Source organism: Sinocyclocheilus anshuiensis, unplaced genomic scaffold (genome assembly GCF_001515605.1).
Source record: "Sinocyclocheilus anshuiensis isolate Anshui unplaced genomic scaffold, SAMN03320099.WGS_v1.1 scaffold396, whole genome shotgun sequence".
Lineage (NCBI taxonomy): Eukaryota > Metazoa > Chordata > Actinopteri > Cypriniformes > Cyprinidae > Sinocyclocheilus > Sinocyclocheilus anshuiensis.
In genome coordinates, this window is record NW_015558623.1 from 235,584 (window position 1) to 253,340 (window position 17,757).

A 17,757-nucleotide genomic window follows, 5' to 3' on the forward strand; every position below is an offset into this window, starting at 1 on the left:
TGGTCAATACACTGTAGTCCATGTTGCATAGTAGGAGTCTATGTAAGATAACGTCGATTGAAAACAAACATTTGATCTGTTTTCAGTCTATTCCTGTTAATGCTTCGTTGTCTGTTCCTAGAGGATTGTTAGTGCAGGTGGCAACAGACTCCTGAATGCGCATCTATGCGCAGTGTCTGAACACACACACACACACACTTATACACGAACAATATGCGTCCACTGGCATAGTGCATTGCTTGTTCAATGACTCGAGATGTGGAGCACTTTCAGATAGTGGTAAGGGTTTTTGTGCATTGCATGTTTAACATTTTTATTTGGAACCGCTGTTCTTCTAAGATCATAGTTAATATTTATTGCTTTGTTGTATGTGTAATCTTCTGCTAAACATAATGTGGTACTACTGTGGTATACTGATCTTATAGCATGGTACTGAATGATTATCACATTCATATTCCATGGTATATAATAGCATGGAATTTGATACGGGTGTTGAAACACCATGGCATTGCCATGGTACCAGGTCCAAAAGGAATATAATAAAAAAAAAAAAAAACTTAAGTCAGCGGATGAAGTGTATGAACTGATTTAAATGTAGTAGCAGAATCTTCTGCAATGCCACTGCAAGCTTTCATGCATGATGTGGGCAATACACTGTAGTCCATGTTGCATAGTAGGAGTCTATGTAAGATAACGTCGATTGAAAACAAACATTTGATCTGTTTTCAGTCTATTCCTGTTAATGCTTCGTTGTCTGTTCCTAGAGGATTGTTAGTGCAGGTGGCAACAGACTCCTGAATGCGCATCTATGCGCAGTGTCTGAACACACACACATACACTTATACACGAACAATATGCGTCCACTGGCATAGTGCATTGCTTGTTCAATGACTCGAGATGCGGAGCACTTTCAGATAGTGGTAAGGGTTTTTGTGCATTGCATGTTTAACTTTTTTCTTTGGAAACGCTGTTCTTCTAAGATCATAGTTAATATTTATTGCTTTGTTGTATGTGTAATCTTCTGCTAAACATAATGTGGTACTACTGTGGTATACTGATCTTATAGCATGGTACTGAATGATTATCACATTCATATTCCATGGTATATAATAGCATGGAATTTGATACGGGTGTTGAAACACCATGGCATTGCCATGGTACCAGGTCCAAAAGGAATATAATAAAAAAAAAAAAAACTTTAAAAAACACAACAAATTCCTCGTGTGTTTGCGCACACCTGGCCACTAAAGCTAATTCTGATTCTGCTACTTTTTGTACTTCGTTGCACAGATCTGAAAAATATAACTTGTACTTTAACTGATGTAAGATGTTGACAGGATAAAAGTTATGATATATGCATGACATATTCAGTATATGAGTTCTATGCATTGCTGAATCTTGTTTATTTTGTCAGCTTTGGTTTGGTTCTGTGACGTGGCACTTTTTACGAAACAGGGTACAAAACCGAGCTGTTTTTTCGTTTCTTTTCAATAAATGGTCAGTGAAAAAAAAAGGTGTTTGACCTTTGAAAAATATTTGTTATAAGTTCCAGAATTACAACAATCAAACTTATATGACCAGTGCTTATCTATTTTAAATGTCTTTAAAGATGACAAAGATTACAGGGAATAAGGAATGACCAAAGACAGATATAAAAGCATAGTAATGGAGAAAATGTAAGTTAATAAATTATATATATAATAAATAATAATAATGAAAAATGAGAATTTTGCCATATCAAATAAAAATATATGACTAATCAAAATTACAGAAAATTATAAAACAAAACTAAATTTAGGGGCTTTCTAATAAGAATAAATATAATGTAAAAGTGTCATTTTTAATTAATTAATTACTTTCAAATACTCTTTAGAAAGACTCTAACAAGATAATAACAGGTTGCATAGCCTTTAAAAATATTTGCTTGATAATTTATTCAATAACTTTAAATTTGTGTAATCAAATTGAGAAGATTTTTTTTATAAATTGAAGGGAGTAACAGGGTTTGCACTGAAAATGTGCGCTGAAGGTCAGTCCAATATGTCAAAATTAGTGTGTAGTCCAGTAGTCCTGCGATGTCATGATATAAGTGTATGTCAGTTAAACAGTAGTGGCTCCTCATGTGCATTAATAGTGATGCAAATCACACGGATCCATTTAGACTCATTAGTTTCATGTATAGGAAGGACTTGAGGACTAAAGGTAGGACTTATGGAGTTAAGTACGATGGATACTTTAATTTTAAAGAAATATTTTTCATGACAAAATAGTTTCAATGTTTTTATGAATATGTGAATATGCATTATTTTATTTATTTTTTGTTTTAATCATCTTGATAACAGAGTCACTAGAGTTTGCCTATAAAAAATTAATCTCAAAATCTATAAATAACAAAACTGGTCACTGGCTTACAGATGACAATGTGCTCAAGCAGTCCCTGCAGATGCTTAGGCTAAATACAATGCTTTATGCAACCACAAACTATTGGTTTTGCCCATCTTCCCCTGCACTGAGAAAAGTAACAGGTACCATGATGACGGCATTCGCACATGCAGGCTTCAGTAGCGGTGTGATGTGGTAATGCACACCCGAACAATGCCACACTATTGCAGTAAGATTTAATCATAGCCAAGAAACTGAAAACACTGTTCTTCAATACAACCAGGTTTTTTGCAACTTTGTTTTCGCTGTTTTGTGTCTATGTCTAATTTTTTATTAAAGTGATACACTTTCTTTATCATTGACTTACTCACTAACCTCTACTTCTGTCTTGTTTAGTTCCTGAGTGGAAATCAATACAATGCCTTTAGGAGAGGATGAAAATGGATGGAAAAAGAAGACAACTGATATCAAGGAAAATTATGATTTCAAGGAGGTCTTGGGGACGTGAGTGTTTGATAAATTAATTGCTTGATTTACAATAAAAGTGGCCAGAGCATTGTTTGATCAATCTCAGATTTATTTTTTGAGTCAATAAGTGTTATTTTAGCATTATGTATATACTATTATAATTTTTATTAATATTTTGAATTAGCTTTTTTTTTTTTCAGTTTTCATTTTAATTCCAGTTTAATTTTTAGTCATTTTTGTTATGCGCTTTTGCCATTTTTATTATATAATTTTTATTAATATTTTGAATTAGCTTTTTTTTTTTTCAGTTTTCATTTTAATTCCAGATTAATTTTTAGTCATTTTTGTTATGCGCTTTTGCCATTTTTATTATTTTTTATATAAATATTACTAATATTTAGGGTTAATTTATTGTTATTTCAGTTTCAGTTTTTATTAATTTTCAGTTAGTAATTTTTGTGCTTCAACTTAAACCTATTTCGGGTTTATTGCCAAAGCAATAATTTTTTCATCTAATAATTTATTTCAATTAACAAACATTTTTATATATATTTTTTTTTCAATTTTAGTTAACAGTAATAATCTTGGTTAGAGTGATTTCATACCTCCTCTAATAAAAGGACATCAAAACCACACAGAGCTCATGATGACAGGAAAATCAGGTCTTTACAGTGTTTTAGTGAAAAAAATCCTCCGTCAGACCATTGAATCACACCTGCAACTATTCTATCAACAAGTATTCTTATTCCTAATCTTCTTCTGTAGCTCTGTAGATCTCCTTCATTTGTTTTAGTCAGTTGAGAAAAGCAATATGTCATGTTGGCATTATGAAAACAATATTCAGAATATATTGGCACTGAGTGGCGTCAGAAACAGATCTCATCCATTTTCTGTTGGAGCAGTTGCCTCTTTTTCTCGCTTTGCCGGGTGTGATTAATGACACCTCAGTGTGGCACGCAGCATGGCTTTCATTATCCGTCAATATTGGGAATTTGTTAAATTTAACATTCGCATTTATATTATTCCCAGATGCTTTCTTACAAAAGCAACAACAAAATTTCAGTTTGTTTTGAAGTCATGTAGACCTGGCAATGTTTCTATTATTCATGAACTCAGTCGTAGTAGAGGACAAGAGAGCGTTCGTCGACCCTAAGTGCACTAGCCCTTTTATGTTGCAGATATATTTATAGCGCGTGCGTGTGCAGAGTGTGTACATTTTACTGTCACGTTCACCGCATCTTGGGCGACATGGCTGAGGACGAGGGCCAGAGAGAGGGATAAACAGATGGACAGACCGATCTGCCACGCCGAATCTTAGCGACACTCACGCAAGATCTTTCACGAAGCACGTGAGAAGCAGGACGGTGAATGCTGGGTGGGAAGCACATCGCCAACCTCCAAGGCACTGCTGAGGGGAAAGTCACTATAGCGTAGAGCTGTGATGAAACCTTCAGACACGCACACACACAGACACATACTCAAGCATATAATATTCATCAGGGGGTTGTTATGAGTGTCTCTCCCCTCCTGCAGCCAGAATGACTGCTATTTCAGATGGCATAACATAAACATTTGGGCATGCTTACTTCAGCTTGAGTTCACATGGCCAGCCTCATGTAAAATCCCCTTCTTTGGAGCCATGCATGCTACACACTCAGCAGAGATACATTCTTAGCATCACTGTGGAGCAATTGTCAGTCGTGACCTTTGCTGCACCGAAACCTCAGTCCTTAATACCTTTGTGTTTGACTGTCAGCATAAAGTTTGGACCACTTTGCAGCTTATTCTGGCAAAGAAATGTCTACTTTAACAGAAGGAGACAATTTTAATGATATAGTATAAACTTAAAGTGGCCAAGTGCAGTTCTCTTTATTGTTAGGTCTTGTTTAGAGGTGGATACATTACAGCAAACTGCAGTGCATCTTTAGTTGACGGATCCCACTTTTCTATTTTTGAAAGTTTTTCCCTGCCACTTTCATTTCCCTTTTAACATGAATACATTTTTTACTTTATTTACAAATATCCTGGATTGATTTCTATGAATTGTAAACATGATAACACTGTACTGTTCAAAAGTTTAGGATCAGTGAGATTGTTTCCTTGAAAGAAATTAATACATTCATTCAACATTCAACTGATCAAAAATCACTTTAAAAAACATGTAGGCTATAATTTTACAAGATTTTTATTTCAAATAAATGCTTTCCTTTTGAATTTTCCATTCATCAAAGAATCCTGAAAAATGTTTTGCAATTTCCATAAAAAATATTAAGCAGCCCAACTGATAAACAGATAAATAAATAAATATTCCTTGGACTGGAGTAATGGTTGCTGAAAATTCAGTTTTACAGTCACAGGAATAAATTAAAATTTTAAAATATATTTAAATCAAAAACAGTCATTTAAAATTGTAATAATGTTTCACAATACTACTGATTTTTCAGTATTTTTGTTAAAAATTAATATGCCTTCGTGAGCAGACTGTTTGCGTAATCAAACAGTTGTTGGTCCCCATTGACTTCCATAGTATGGAAAAAAAGACTGTGGAAGTGAATGGGGACCAGAAACAAGTTTGTTTACGCACATTTTTCAAGATATCTTCATTTGTGTTCAGCAGAAGATAGAAATTTACACAGGTTTGGACTAATGTAGACATGGTGTTACATAAACTGTTGCATTGAATTGAATGTGACAATTTATGGTAGAACGGGTTTACACAATTCGTTTCATAAATGAAGCCCGTTGTACCTTGCAAACATGACTTGTTTCTTGGTGAACTAAGTTGTATAGCATTACTGTACAAGACATTTATATTTAAACATTTGGCAGACACTTGCTTGTCACATCCATCAGACGGTCAGTGAACAGTCATGTGGACACTATATATATAACTATAGTTGTACTAAATATCTTGCATTGGACTGGAACAGTGCAGTTAATTGTAAGTGCTACAATAGAACTATCAATTTCAATGAGCAATTTTAGCTTTGTGCTGAGAGGCACAGGCCATGCTTGTTTTCTTTTGTCAGCAAACAACGAATTCTACAGAGAGCTGAATGAGCTGAAGCGGACTGTGTAGTAGGCAAGATTGCTGCAGCGGGGACCTGTCTGCCCCATCAGCAGAAATAAACAGAGAGTAAGAGAGTCATAAATCATGGGATAGTCCAAAACCTCAAGGAGAACTTCCTTGAGGTATGTTGTACCAATAGCAATGCAGAAGCAATCTGTAAATATTATGGGAAAAGTTAGCCTGCTAATCTTTAGAAGGATGGCTCAAAAGATTTCTGTCATTCTGTACTCGCAGACCACATACTGGTCATAAATCAAAAAGTGCTCTTTGTCTGTTCTGCATGATTAATCTCACATTAATGCAACTATAGACAGAAAATGGAACGGTTTCTCTGCATAGGCAAATCTGTAACCTACACTCTAAAAAATGCTGGGTTAAATATAACCCAGCGCTGAGTTTGCCAGTAAGGCGTTGTTCAGAGTATTTAACTGTATATGTTGACAGAAAGCCTCTTTTCTAAAGTAGATTATGGAATTGGTTTATCCGTGAATTCTGTGAGTGGAGTCAATTGATTTATTCTTGGGAAATTGTATCTGTTCTGGCTTATCTAGCTGCGGACCTGGATTTTGATTAAAAACATGGAAAACGGTTCACAATTGGACACTTCATCTTCATTGGGCGGTGGTGAGACACATTGGACACTAGGGAGTTTTTAATTTTAGCAAACTGTGTAGGATTTGCTACAGTATATCGAGAGACTGTATCTAATGTTTGAGTAAGTAGCTCTAAAAAGAGATAAGAGTTGTGCTAACAGTTATTTGCGACTGTAAGCATTATCCATTCTGCTTATTTTCCATATTGTAATTTATACAGTTTATACAAAAGTACATGGCTGTTAGCATAATGAGGAATGGGTGGTACGTTGGAGACTTTGTTATGAAATGTTATGTAAGTGCTTAAGTCATTACGCTAACTAATATATACAAATAACAGTTTGCTTATCTTGTTTCTGTAAATAGAAGAAGGTCTGTTTTTTGTAAGACATGAGGTTAGTATTTAAAATTTGTGATTGTTTTTCAGTATTTTTTAGTGTTGCTGTTTGAAAACTGTGATATTTAGGAAACAAAATGGACTGTTTATATTTGTGCCCTTTCAAATCAGAATTCAAACATCATTTTGACTTTACTGTTTTGTTTTTGGTTTAGTCATTCACAGTGTTCATCTTATTTACAAAGAGGGCAGAAACGTGCACTGGTTGCTATGGTGACAGGATCTTTTATTTTTAGACAAAAGTTTATGTTTATGTGAGTGTCACAGAAGTAAGATGAATGAGCTTCTGAGCTGTTTTTGTCTGGAAGCTTCTTTTGTTGATTTAAACTCCCAACCTTCCTAAACAAAATGAGAAAGGTGTTTTGAAAGAAGAATTTGTGTTGACCAGTTTTATTTGGCGAGTTTTGTCAGGTTGTTATGATGTCAGAGTTTTTTTCAGTCAGTAGTAATGACCAAATCTATACGGTTTTCTAAGGGAGTCTAAAAGTACAGAAAAAGCTCCCCAAACAACCTAGCCTTTTAAAAGACATCCATAAAAAAAGAAATCAGGGCCACTCATGCTGCATTTTTATTCAATTATTAATCACAGCTTGTTAGAGTGAGTCTGTATGATTCAGAGCAGGTTTTTAAATGGCTTTTTACAAGGGATATCAATCAATTTTATCAATATTTGCTGAGAAAAAAAAATGTATTTCATAAATTTAATGTAAAAAATTAAACTGATAATTAATTGTGACAGATGAAAGCATAATAGATAAAAAGTTGAGTTTTTTCAGCAGTTAAATTAATAATGAGAGATGTCTAGTGTTCCGGCACTAAATCTTTGAAATGATTGGATTATTGCTTTACAGATTATTTTCCAGGTCAGGTACATTGGTTAAATGAAATGCAGCGTCAGTATTACTTGATTAACTCTACTTGACATTCTAAAATAAGTGTGTGTGTGTGTGTGTCTCTGTGTGTGTGTGGAGAGAGAGAATCTTCAGCTTTTATTAATTAAATTAGAGTTAAATTCCTTATATTTTTATAGTTATTAAAACAGTGAATTAACAGTAAGTATAATGCAACAGCAAAAATATTTTAAAAATACTTTTATCTTTTATGATATCAGAAAACTGACATATAATGACTAGGCCCACATTTCCTATCATTCTCAAAATACACTTGCATGTTTATTTATTGTTTTTGTACATATTTTGAAAGAGTTTGAAATAAATATTAGGTAAAATTTGAATATTTTTAGCTAATCTAATAATGCTTTCAGAGACCAGTAAGAATCTCTCAGCACCATTGTAGGACATTTAAACATTTTATGCAACATAAACAGTGTAATGTAATATAAACATTAATGTATATAACTAGTATGAATGTATGTTTGTAATTTTTCCTTTCAGTGATGTTGTTTTCACTTTTTATTGACACATAAACTATTTTGTCTCTATATGATTCTGAACCCCTCACTAGAGAAACACTTTACACCATGAGCATTTTGTTAATCTATTTTAGTGCACAGAGCTGCTGTTGGGAAATGATTGGCCTTGTAATATGTCTCTGCGAAACAATTTTCTTATTTACAGACCCAAACACCCACATGGCTGTCTTGTATCATTTCCTAATCTCCATTCTCTCTCCTCTCTTCCTCCTCCTTTACCCACAGGAAGCCATGGGAGGCCTTAATTACACCATGTCTCATGGCAACAGCACAGCTCTCGCTCTCTTCATTTCCTCTCACTCGCTCGTTCTTTCCTTCATTCTTTCTTCCCGACCTCCATTTTGCCCCTGCACTTCCCCCTTTCCACTTAAGGCATGCAGTCTGATAAGTCTGTGATACGAGTCCAGTAGAAAGTTTGTTGACAACTGCAGCGCTTTATGAGCTGTTCTCTCTCACTAAACAACACTGATGTGATCATGACTCACTAGCATGACTTCCAGGTCATTGGAGATTTCTGTTTTATTATTATTATTATCTCAACAACAACATATCATAAGGTCCTTTTAATTGAAATCATCCTCATGCAAACAGACACGCTTGCAAGCTTCTGTGATTTCAAAAAATTGCACACAACACATAATTGCTGAGTCCAAATTTCCTGTTATTCTCAAAATGCCCTTGCATGTTCACTTGTTTTTCTTCATTTTGAAAGAGTTTTAAATATTAAGTCAAATTTGAATATTCAAATGTTTTTAAAGGTTCTCTCAAAGTTAAGAACAAACGTTCTTCCAGTAACGTGATTAGAATGTCATTCAAAGTTATAATGTTCTCAAAACATTACAACAAAAACGTTATTTATGCATCATTCATGAAACTTTTTTTCTGAAATGTTTAATTTTGATGTTTTTCTTTCAATTTTTTAATGTTACTACTCATTTCAGAACGTCCAGAGAACGTTTAACAGTAATATTCCAATGATGTTTGTGAAATGATATAATGGAATATTCTTTTAACATTCATTCAACCAAGAAAAAAACGTTTAAAACGTTTAAAAAATAGGACGTTTTGAATGTACAAAGAACCTCAGAAATAACGTTTCCATAGCTTAATGGGTACAAAATGTTCTTAGAACATATTTTTGTTAGTTGGGTATCTGTATTCATATTTAGATGTTATTTTTGAATAGTTCGAGACAAGAAGAATGAAATGTTTGAAATGATAATTAGCATTTTAATACTAGTCTTGGAAGAGAGGAAAATACATTTCCTCTACTGTCATTTATTCTCTGACTTGTTTATTTCTCTTTTCCTTAGTGGCAAATTGTATGTTTAATTGCTCCCTCTGTGATTAAGAAGGCAGTTTAGGGAGTGTGTGTTTGGGACAGCTAGATTATACATGACAGTGCTCGTTTTAACACACAGGCTTTGTGTTTAAGGAAGAGAACAAGAATGAATGTTTTGGCTACAATCCTGTAAAACCCTGAAAGGATGCTCGAAATAGGACAAACACACACCCAGATGCCTAAACACATGGAAACATTCCTTGGATGATTAAACAGCTTGTGCTGTTTGTCTTTTTCTGGCTCTACCTGTGTCCCTTTGGAGGATGCAGACTTGCAGCACACTGTTTCATCTTTCCCCACCAGACGAGTCTGACCTGATAAAATCTCAGCCGTTCACAATATTTCTGTTGCACAAACAACACACACAAAAAGAAAAATACTCTGGAAAAGGTGTCAGCACTGTTTACTTCCTGTTACACAACAATCAGGGTTGAATTACAGGGTAAAAATCACCTTTTTTTCTGCTTTTTCCATCAGTGATGTAGAAAAACGCTAGTGCATTAACTTTTAAAGCTGTTCAGAGTTACACTGTTTTTTTAAATGAATGAATAATTTTATTTAGCAAGGATGCATTAAACTGATCAAAAGTGACAGTAACAACTTTTATAGTATTACAAAAGATTTCATTTTCAATAAATGTAGTTTTTGAACTTTCTATTCATCAAAGAATCCTAAAAAAAAAAAAAGTATGTTCATTAAATAAATGAAGCCTTAATAAGCATTAATAAGAGACTTCTTTCAAAAACATACCAAAATCTTACAGACCTCAAACTTTTGATAGGTAGCATGTTATTTTATGCTGCTTATTCCTGGTCATTATTTTCAACTGTATATAAATATTTAAGGCAAACCCCAGATTTATATCATATATTGGTGGCAAACTTGACACACATAATAATTGCAATTGCAGTTTTTATCATGTAATATTTACAAGAAATATTTAAAACTCTTTATGTAATTAATATCTGTAATATTTACAATGACCATTACCAAAAAAAAAAAATTTTTTTAATAATTAAATTTGATTATGCTTACTGGCTCATGTTAATAATCTTGAATTAGTGGTCAATTAATTAGCCTAAGTAGGTCATAGAGACCGCGAGTGCATTTACTTTTGGGAAATGCAGCTCTGGTCAATATATTGGTTAATGTCTACTTTCAAAGCAAAAACTTAAAGGTCCACTGCGGGAAAGTTAAATATCCACTAACTCCATCTTTCCTGTCCTCCAGGGGGGCGTTCTCTGAGGTGTTCCTGGCTGAGGAGAAGCAGACCCAGCGACTCGTAGCCATCAAATGCATCCCTAAGAAAGCATTGGAGGGCAAGGAAAACAGCATTGAGAATGAGATTGCTGTGCTACACAGGTCAGAACTGACTCTCTAATGATTTACAGCATAAAAAAAAACAGTCTGGCTAGATAGTCAGGATGCACAGCCGGTGGATCAACCATCTAAACCAGCTGAGGACCAACTTGGCCTTAGGCTGGATTAAGCTGTTAATGTTTTATACAGGACAGGATATATTTTTCACGGAGAGAGCCAAACAGAGGAAACCTGTAGTCTGCAGTGTACTGAACTCCTTGATTACAGGGCCAATAGCAGATGACAGCACTGTTTGAGATCAAGCGAAACCATGTCATGATTTGTGTGCAGATATAGGACGGGTGCTGCCGAGTGCTTGACTCTTTGTGAGGTTGTGTTAAGGATAAATGGCAGTCAAGATGCTGAAAGGTGTCTTCCTTTTCCTCTTAAAAGCCAGATTGCTCTTTGAGAGACGAAAAGCTCTTGTAAATGCTATCTGTGCCATAAAAAATGTGCTATAGCTTTAGAAATTGTAGAAGTGTGTGCACCGGAAATGTCAAGAGCACTGGAGATCGTCCTATTTTTAGTGTCTCTGTTGCCAGGGCAACAGCACACACAGAGGCTGAGATGGTATGGAGGTTCCCTGCAGCAGTATTGTGAAAGAGAGGAAGGAAGGGACCAAAGAGGAGGAATAGGAATAGAATTAAGAGAGAGAGAGATTCCCACCATTGGTGTGAAAAACTGTAATCAAAGCATGCAAAGCAGGAAACCAAAAGAGAGGAAGTCAAATGGAGATGGAGCAAAATGTTATTAATGTTTGATTTGAGTATAGCTGGTGTAGAGACTGAGAAAGTGCATTAAAAATAGGGAAGAAGGAAGGAAAGCCATCGTGAGTAGAGCGTGAAAAGATCTTTAGAGCAATGCAATAACATTAACACTCATATTACATTTCCTTACAGCAGTCTAGTTATTGTTAACAAAAACTAAAATTATTAAAAATAGGTTTCCGAATTGAAATAAAGCTTAAATTAGATTAGAAAAATTAAATTAAATTAAATTAAATTAAATTAAATTAAATTAAATTAAATTAAATTAAAGTGCACACTTGGGAATTAAAACTCATTCATTCATTCATTCATTCATTCATTCAATTCATTCATCCAAAAATTGAAATTTAAAAGATTTAAATGAAAAATAGAAATGAAATGAATAAGTTGATGTACTAAAATTGCTAATAAATAAGTTGATGTACTAAAATAGCTAAAACTGAAATAAAATAAAAGTTACATAAAAAAAATTAAAATTAAAGAAATTAAATAAAAAAAAATTAAAAGTTAAATAGAAATATATAAAAATAAACAAAACAAACACACATATCAAATAAATTACTACAACTTAAAATTAAAATGAAACCTGAAAGCAAAAATAAAAGTTAATTCCAAATATTTATACATACTATAATAGTATATAAGTAATATAAAAATATCACTGCCTTATAGTCAAGTAAATCAACATAAACACAATGTAAAATATGAATTGCATCCTGTTCAAGTTGAACCCTACAAGAAAAACTAGACTTTCTGATGTTCTGGTCCCTAGATAATTTAATGATCTTAGACCATTTTACTGTCCTTCAGCTAAAATAATAAGTCTGACCACCAATTTATGATCTAATCATTGGTGTTTTCTTTTTTTTTTCAGAATAAAACATGAGAATATTGTTTCACTGGAAGACATCTTCGAAAGTCAGTCGCATTTGTATTTGGTCATGCAGCTGTGAGTTTTTCTCAGCACTCACAACAACATCAACCATAGTGACATACTTTACTTAGATACTGGCTGATGTTGGTTTAATTTGCAGTGTCAATAGAATTCTTGTGTGATTGTAGTAGAGGTGCTAATTGTAGTTTGTTTGTGTGGGTCTTCACAGCGTATCGGGTGGAGAGCTCTTTGACAGGATTGTAGAAAAGGGCTTCTACACCGAGAGAGATGCCAGCAAACTCATTCGGCAGATTTTAGATGCGGTGAAGTATCTGCATGATATGGGCATTGTGCACAGAGACCTGAAGGTAAAGCTTACCTATTCTTTCCCTATAATTATGCTCTGCCTTTCTAACCAGGCATAATGTGACAAATTATTCAGCATGCAATCTGTCCTCACTGAAAGCCAAATACTGCCACGAAGGGACAAAATCACTGACAAAAGTGTTTAATGTTTAATATTCAGCTGTGTGGAGCTGAAAATCTGACCAATGAGATTTAACAGTAGGTAGTGCTACATAACTTGACAGAAATAGGCTGTGTTTGGAATAGAATACAAGTGTATTGCTTACAGTACTGCATGCTGCGCAGTATACTAATGCCTATTTTTCTAATTATTTTTTTCAAATTTGGCTGGGTGGTTAATAACACATTTTTCTGTGGTGTGATAAACTCAGAACACATATTTAATATTGCTTTGCACAGACTTTAATGTTGAAAATAGTTGTTTTTCTTAATATTTTTGCAGAAACCGTGATACATTTTTCAATTCAGGATTATTTGATAAATCTAAACTTCAAAAGAACAGCATTTTTTTTTTAAATAGAAAACTTTTGTGATATTTGAAATGTCTTTACTGTCACTTTTGATCGATTTAATGCAACCTTGCTGAAGTATTAATATCTTTAAAAAAATTCTACTGACCCCAACCTTTTGAATGTCGGTGTATATCGCACATTTTGGACTTTTATAAAAATAGTAAGAGTTTTATAGTAGTATTCTATTCCAGACATAGCCCAAGTGACCAATAAAATGCCCTGTTGCATGCTATTTGTCATGGATTGTCATGAGAAAAACATTTGTCACATCTGATTACAACATGGTGTTACACATATGAAAAAAGTTCACCAATGGCTGTCCATTAAATGTAGCAAGATATGACTTGATTTAATGTGATTAAACTTGATTTAATGTCATTCTCTTTCTGTGCAGCCAGAGAATCTGTTGTATTACAGTATGGAGGAGGACTCCAATATCATGATCAGTGACTTTGGCCTGTCTAAGATCGAGGACTCAGGAAGTGTGATGTCAACTGCCTGTGGAACACCTGGATACGTAGGTACGAGTGAGGGCTATTTTGTTTTCTGCCTTTTTCAATCTATATCTTACCATCTTTAGTAAGGTCAGTAATGTGTCAGTTTTTAGAGGCTCTCAGTCGTTTGAAATGCTGCACAGTGTCAAGTGTTAGCTTCTTTAAAGTGCCTCTTTGATGCTGCCCTCATTCTCTACAAAGCTCAAAAGGAAAGTGAACTAAACAGAAAAAAGGAACACTGAAAGCTTCTCTCTCTCAATCAGCTCCAGAGGTCTTGGCACAAAAACCATACAGTAAAGCTGTAGACTGTTGGTCCATAGGAGTGATTTCTTATATTCTGTAAGTATTCCTTGATCTGCATCTGTCATATCACAAATTGTGCATATTTATTTTAAATATTTATTTATTCATTCATTGTCAATTTTTTAGGAATTTATTTATTTGATCTGATTTAATTTATTAAATGTATGTAATTATTCGTATTTATGGTCAATCCATATTTATTGATATATTTATAATGAATCAACAGAAATCAATATTTCAATCTTAATCAATATTTAATATTCATTCATTCAGGATTTTTTCAAATTATTATTTATTCATGGTCAATTTTTGTTATATTATTTGTTTGTTTGTTTATGGTCAATTCTTATAGAAATTCATTTTTTATGTATTATTCATTCCAAATTATAGTCAGATATTTAAAATGAGTAAATATAAATCAGTATTTCAATCTAAATCAATATTTCATATTCATTCATTTATTTGTCATATCAAACATTTGGTTTGTGCATATTTATTTGTTTATTTATTGTTTGTCCATTTTTGTAGGAGTTTTAAAATTATTCTTTATTTATGGTCAATTCGGATATTATTTTTATTTTTCATTTTTGTTATATTATTTGTTTGTTTGTTTGTTTATGGTCAATTCTTATTGGAATTAATTTTTTGTATGTATTATTCATTCCAAATTATAGTCAGATATTTAAATTGAGTAAATATAAATCAATATGTCATATTCATTCATTTATTTGTCTTATCAAATATTTGGTTTGTGAATATTTATTTATTTATTTATTGTTTGTCAATTTTTATAGGAATTTTTAAAATTATTTTTTATTGATGGTCAATTCTGATATTATTTTTATTTGTCATTTTTGTTATATTATTTGTTTGTTTGTTTATGGTCAATTCCTATAGTAATTAATTTTTTATATATTATTCATTCCAAATTATAGTCAGATATTTAAAATGAGTAAATATAAATCAATATTTCATATTCATTCATTTGTCATGTCAAATATTTGGTTTGTGCATATTTATTTATTGTTTGTCAATTTTTATAGTATTTTTAAAATTATTTTTTATTTATGGTCAATTCTGATATTTTTATTTTTCATTTTTGTTATATTATTTGTTTGTTTGTTTATGGTCAATTCTTATAGGAATTTATTTATTTTGTTTATGTATTATTCATTCCAAATTATAGTCAGATATTTAAAATGAGTAAATCTAAATCAATATTTCAATCTAAATCAATATTTTATTTATTTGTTTGTTTGCTTGTTCATTGAACCAAATAATAAGAGGGATAATTAACAGTCAGTTGGTTGTTATTACAAAGCTATGTCTTTTGCAGCTTATGTGGCTACCCTCCGTTTTACGATGAAAATGATGCCAAGCTGTTCGAGCAGATTCTCAAAGCAGAGTATGAGTTTGACTCTCCATACTGGGACGACATCTCTGACTCAGGTAGATCATTTTGAGATGTTCTTGATACAAAAGATCGCACCCGTTGAGCTCAACTGTAGGTTTTTAAAAATAAAAATACCATTAGTGATGTAACAACATTGAGCTGAGTTCATTTTTATATAATGTGACTTGTCTGCAAATAGGAGTGCAGACAGTGAATAAAAAAACCTTCTCAAAACTACTGATGAGCTCTATCCTGGGCATTTCTATTTTCTTGAATATTGTTTGACAAACATATTGTTGATCATATCCCATCCTAGCCAAGGATTTCATCAGTCACTTGATGGAGAAAGAGCCGTCTCTGAGATACATGTGTGAGCAGGCTTTACAGCACCCATGGTAGGATTACCTAAAAATAAGTGTTATTTTTTAACTTTATCTATGATCATAATATCCTTTTCCTCTTTTCACCAAAATTGTATTATTAACTCGTCCCCCATCTCTGATTTTGAAGGATTTCTGGAGACACGGCTCTCGACAGGAACATTCATGAGTCTGTCAGCGCTCAGATCAAGAAGAACTTTGCTAAAAGTAAATGGAAGGTGAGAATCCCACTACATCATCCTTTTTGTACATCATCCACATTTTGCATTTCCAGCCCAACAGATCTGCGTGACGTTCTTCAAATATGGCTTACTTGGTCTGTCAAGAACAACTTGCTATATATATATATGTGACCCTGGAGCACAAAACCAGTCTTAAGACGCTGGGGTATATTTGTAGCAATAGCCAAAAATACATTGTATGGGTCAAAATTACAAAAGTGTTGCGTTTATAATTTTGTTCAGTGTATATACATGTCATATATATATATATCAGGGGCATTTCCTCCGAGAAGGCAAGGGAGGCAGTGTCTCCTCTCCTCAAAAGTGGATGAGAAAATAATCGATATTACAAAAATAAAACAACGCAAATATGACTAAATATAACATTAAATGTCTAAAAGTCACTCGTTTTTATAAAGTAACACTGTCCCAACAGCGACACCCGCAGGTAAAGTTAGAGCGGAGGCTTGCCTCCCTTCGGTCCATTAGACTTTCTACAGAGACCCTAAAGCGTGCCGTCATTGAGTTGAATGGGGGAAAGTCACGTGAGCGGATGATTTATGAACACTGATAATTAATAAAACAATAATAAAACAAAATGAACACAATAACTCATACCTGCAAGCATGAAATGGGACAGTGTTACAACAATCATCTGTTCTGGTTTCACAATCTGCAAATACATCATTTAGTTAGTACATTGCCCCATTTTTCTAATATGCAGGCGACTTACAATACCAAAGTAACAACTCAGTTTCCGTTTCTTCTCTTTAACACATATAACATGCTTTGAGTCATGAACTACATTACCCAAAATGCACCGCCGATTACTGGCGCGCATTTCCAGAAGGGTCTGGCTGCAGCTTGGCGCTTGCACTCTCAGACGTCCATTCTCAGGCTTGCACTCTCAGACACTTGCACTTCCGCTAGCGACGTCACTTGCAGTCTTTATTATTTTTTATTTTGTTCTATTTGTTGATTACTTTTTGTTTGAATCTCTCAACATTTTACAACAGTAGCCAGGTGGTGAAGACAAGAAAAATTACTGACGATGACCCGAAACAGCTGAACATCAGTTAAAAAATAAAAAAACGGAGTGTTACAAGTGCAAATAGCCCACTAACTCCGCCCATCAATGTGTGATTACAAAGCATTACAAAAGACTATCGTCTAATAACAGCTCCAGTAGCGCAGATGGTGAAGTATGTGTGGAAGTCGTTTTTGACGCAATCGACCGGGGTTCGAATAGCGTTTTGTCAAACTTTTTTTTCTACTTTTTCAAATCAGATATCACGTTGTTGTTATTGTTATTACCGTGAACAAACACCCGGAGCAGTGGGCAGCTATTTTTGCTGCGGCGCCCGGGGAGCAGTTGGGGGTTCGGTGCCTTGCTCAAGGGCACCT

General features: G+C 33.6%; 1 protein-coding gene across 3 annotated transcripts in view; it reads left to right on the plus strand.

Annotated features, from left to right (window-relative positions):
* The window catches only part of LOC107680695 (calcium/calmodulin-dependent protein kinase type 1-like), a 21,273-nt gene that overhangs the window by 690 nt on the left and 2,826 nt on the right, over positions 1–17,757 (plus strand). The window contains exons 1-10 of one of the 3 annotated variants that reach the window (XM_016476704.1): positions 264–279; positions 2,779–2,886; positions 10,915–11,046; positions 12,685–12,759; positions 12,914–13,052; positions 13,957–14,083; positions 14,320–14,395; positions 15,696–15,808; positions 16,069–16,147; positions 16,263–16,350. In XM_016476704.1, the coding sequence (XP_016332190.1) occupies positions 2,801–2,886; positions 10,915–11,046; positions 12,685–12,759; positions 12,914–13,052; positions 13,957–14,083; positions 14,320–14,395; positions 15,696–15,808; positions 16,069–16,147; positions 16,263–16,350 (915 nt within the window). In that variant the 5' untranslated portion in view covers positions 264–279; positions 2,779–2,800. Of the gene's footprint in view, positions 1–263; positions 280–804; positions 921–2,778; positions 2,887–10,914; positions 11,047–12,684; positions 12,760–12,913; positions 13,053–13,956; positions 14,084–14,319; positions 14,396–15,695; positions 15,809–16,068; positions 16,148–16,262; positions 16,351–17,757 lie in introns of those variants that run through there. The other 2 variants (XM_016476702.1, XM_016476703.1) reach the window with 2 other exon arrangements.